General features: G+C 41.1%; 1 protein-coding gene across 1 annotated transcript; it reads right to left on the reverse strand.

The window, feature by feature from the left end:
* Positions 1-846: 846 nt before the first annotated feature.
* Positions 847-1,684, reverse strand: LOC125583189 (glutathione S-transferase T3-like). The gene is made up of 2 exons (XM_048749807.1): positions 1,155-1,684; positions 847-1,066 (listed from the first exon to the last, which is right to left on the reverse strand). The coding sequence occupies exons 1-2, from the start codon at positions 1,682-1,684 to the stop codon at positions 847-849; spliced, it is 750 nt and encodes a 249-aa protein (XP_048605764.1).
* Positions 1,685-2,509: the final 825 nt, after the last annotated feature.

Below are 2,509 nucleotides of genomic sequence, written 5' to 3' on the forward strand. Positions count from 1 at the left end.
CGACCGAGCTTGGCTCGAGCTCGGTCGCTATGCTCGGTCGCTACATAGTGACCGAGCGTGACGTGTGCTCGGTCGCTACGTGGCGACCGAGCTTGGCTCGAGCTCGGTCACTACGTAGCGACCGTGTGACCTTTTTCGGGATTTTCTCCGATGTCCCGTGTTTCTTCCGCAGGGCTCTTTGTAAGAATAAATCTTTTCCGAAGATTTATTTTTCGTAAAAACGTTCATGCCGATTTTTACGGACTTTCAGACATTGATTCGGTCGTGACCGATTTTGACCCTAACAACTCGTATTGAATGAGAATGGTGAGAATGCAAACCAATTTATAAGTGTTCTTTACACACTCTTGTGACCTCTAAAGACATCAAAACCATGAAACAGGAATACAAGACAATAAAGACAACAACTCAGTGTACTATACAAACTCTCGTGACCACCCGTGAACTCTTTACAACCCGTGACCCCAACGACAACAAACAACAAACACCAACAACTCTCACCCGTGACCTCTGTCTCCTATGCTCTCATCTCACATGGTCTCATCTCAAATGGTCTCACAACGTCAACTCTCAGTCGTGACCTGCAAGATGAAGAAGAACATTTAACCATGAGAAAACAGATCAAACATAACAAGATTAACCATGAAGAGCATTTTACTTAAACAAGCCCATTGTACCATGAACATAATACCATAACCACGAACATTTAAAGTACATTAACACCATGCTTTTTCATCTCAAACATAACAAGAGGAACTTCAGACAGAACAAGATACTAATAAAAAGAGAACAGAAGATGAAACTTCAAGAACACAGATCAAAGGAACTTAAGACAACAACAACTCATCAACCAGCTTCTTCGTACTCGGCAAGGGGATCTTTTTTGGCTATCAAACTTTCCAGTAGCCTCATCTTAGACAAGCAGTTTTTCATGGCGAGATCCTGTTGTTTTATTGACCACATGGTGTGAAACTCCTTCATCGCATTCTCCTCAGCCACTGTCTTCTTGCCACTGGCCTTGGCGGATTTAACACCCGGTGGACGCTTCATTTCAGTTGCTTGAGAGCTTGAAGAATCAGCACCATCCTCACACTTTTTTTTTGCAGCTTCCTTCGGTTTTAGCAGACGCTTGCTCACACCACTTCTGGTCTAACCTCAGCTCCTTCCAAGCATGTTCAAGGAGGAATTTCTTCTTATGGTTGGTGTAGAATATTTGATGTTCTTGTTTCAGCACATCATTCTCATTTTGCCCGCTCGTCTTCTCCCTGCTTGCAGCTTCATAGGCTCCACAGAACTTGCACACGAGATCATTGATCATGTGCCAACGTTTCTTGCAATGCCTAGCTTCTCTCTGTTTGCAGCCACCATCTTGACGACTTTCCGCAAAGTAAGCCGCTATTCTTGTCCAGAAAGCGTCTGACCGTTGTTCATTGCTCACCACTGAATCTTTACTTGTGTTAAGCCAGGAGCTAGTGAGCACAATGTCATCCTTAGGCGTCCACTTCCGCCGTTCTCTACGCTCTGTACCAGTCTCTCCACCATCTTCGGTTCCAAGATTGCCTAGATACGGAGATTGTGATGAAGACAGTGAGACACTGTCGTCATTGTTGCCAAAGAAGATGCTTTGTTGACTATTTAATAGCTCAACAAATTTAGAGGTCTGCGAAGATGGGTAAGAATCCATTTCAGAAGCAACCTCAAGGAAGAGAGAAAGAAAATAACAGAGATGAGAAAGTGGGAAGAGAAGAAAGAGGAGAAGAAAAGATTTCTATGCATTCAAGAAAGAAGAGAAGACAGATTTTTATGGAGAGAACAGAAGCTAGAATCGCATTGATCACACCCAACCAAACCGAGAAGACGTTTATCCAACCCATTCATCACACAAGACTTTTCATATCTATCTAACCATAAACATGTATTTATTACTCAAGACAACCATAATCTCATTTCTATCTAACCACCTAAACCTCTATTTATTACCTAACCAAACACTAACCCACGATTCAATTCATTTCAAACAAGGATAACCACCAACAACAAACGCAACATTAATTACAAACCACCAGAAAGATAAACAATGCTATGCTTTATCCAATTCAACAGAGTAAAGGTTTTATCCAATTCAACAGAGTAAAGGTTTTACCTGTATGAAGAATCGCGGGGGTTTTGTCCGACGAACCTGGATCATGCTTCTTCTTCATCTATCCATCTCATTCTCCTCAGACATCTCAAGACAAAAACACAGAAAAAAATCAACACAAATCAAAGGATTCAACTTCTTAATTACCGATGAGGAAACACAATGAAAGACAAGCATAATTGAAATATTCAAACTTGATTCTACTTCTTCAGATTAACGATGAAGGAACACAGTCAAAGACATGCATCATGCTTCTTATTATCGATCAAGAAACGCAATGAAAGACAGGCTTAATTTAAATATTCAAACATGATTCTACTTCTTAAGATAAACGATCAAGGAACACAATCAAAGACATGCATCATGCTT

This window comes from Brassica napus, chromosome C3 (genome assembly GCF_020379485.1).
Source record: "Brassica napus cultivar Da-Ae chromosome C3, Da-Ae, whole genome shotgun sequence".
In the NCBI taxonomy this organism is placed as follows: domain Eukaryota; kingdom Viridiplantae; phylum Streptophyta; class Magnoliopsida; order Brassicales; family Brassicaceae; genus Brassica; species Brassica napus.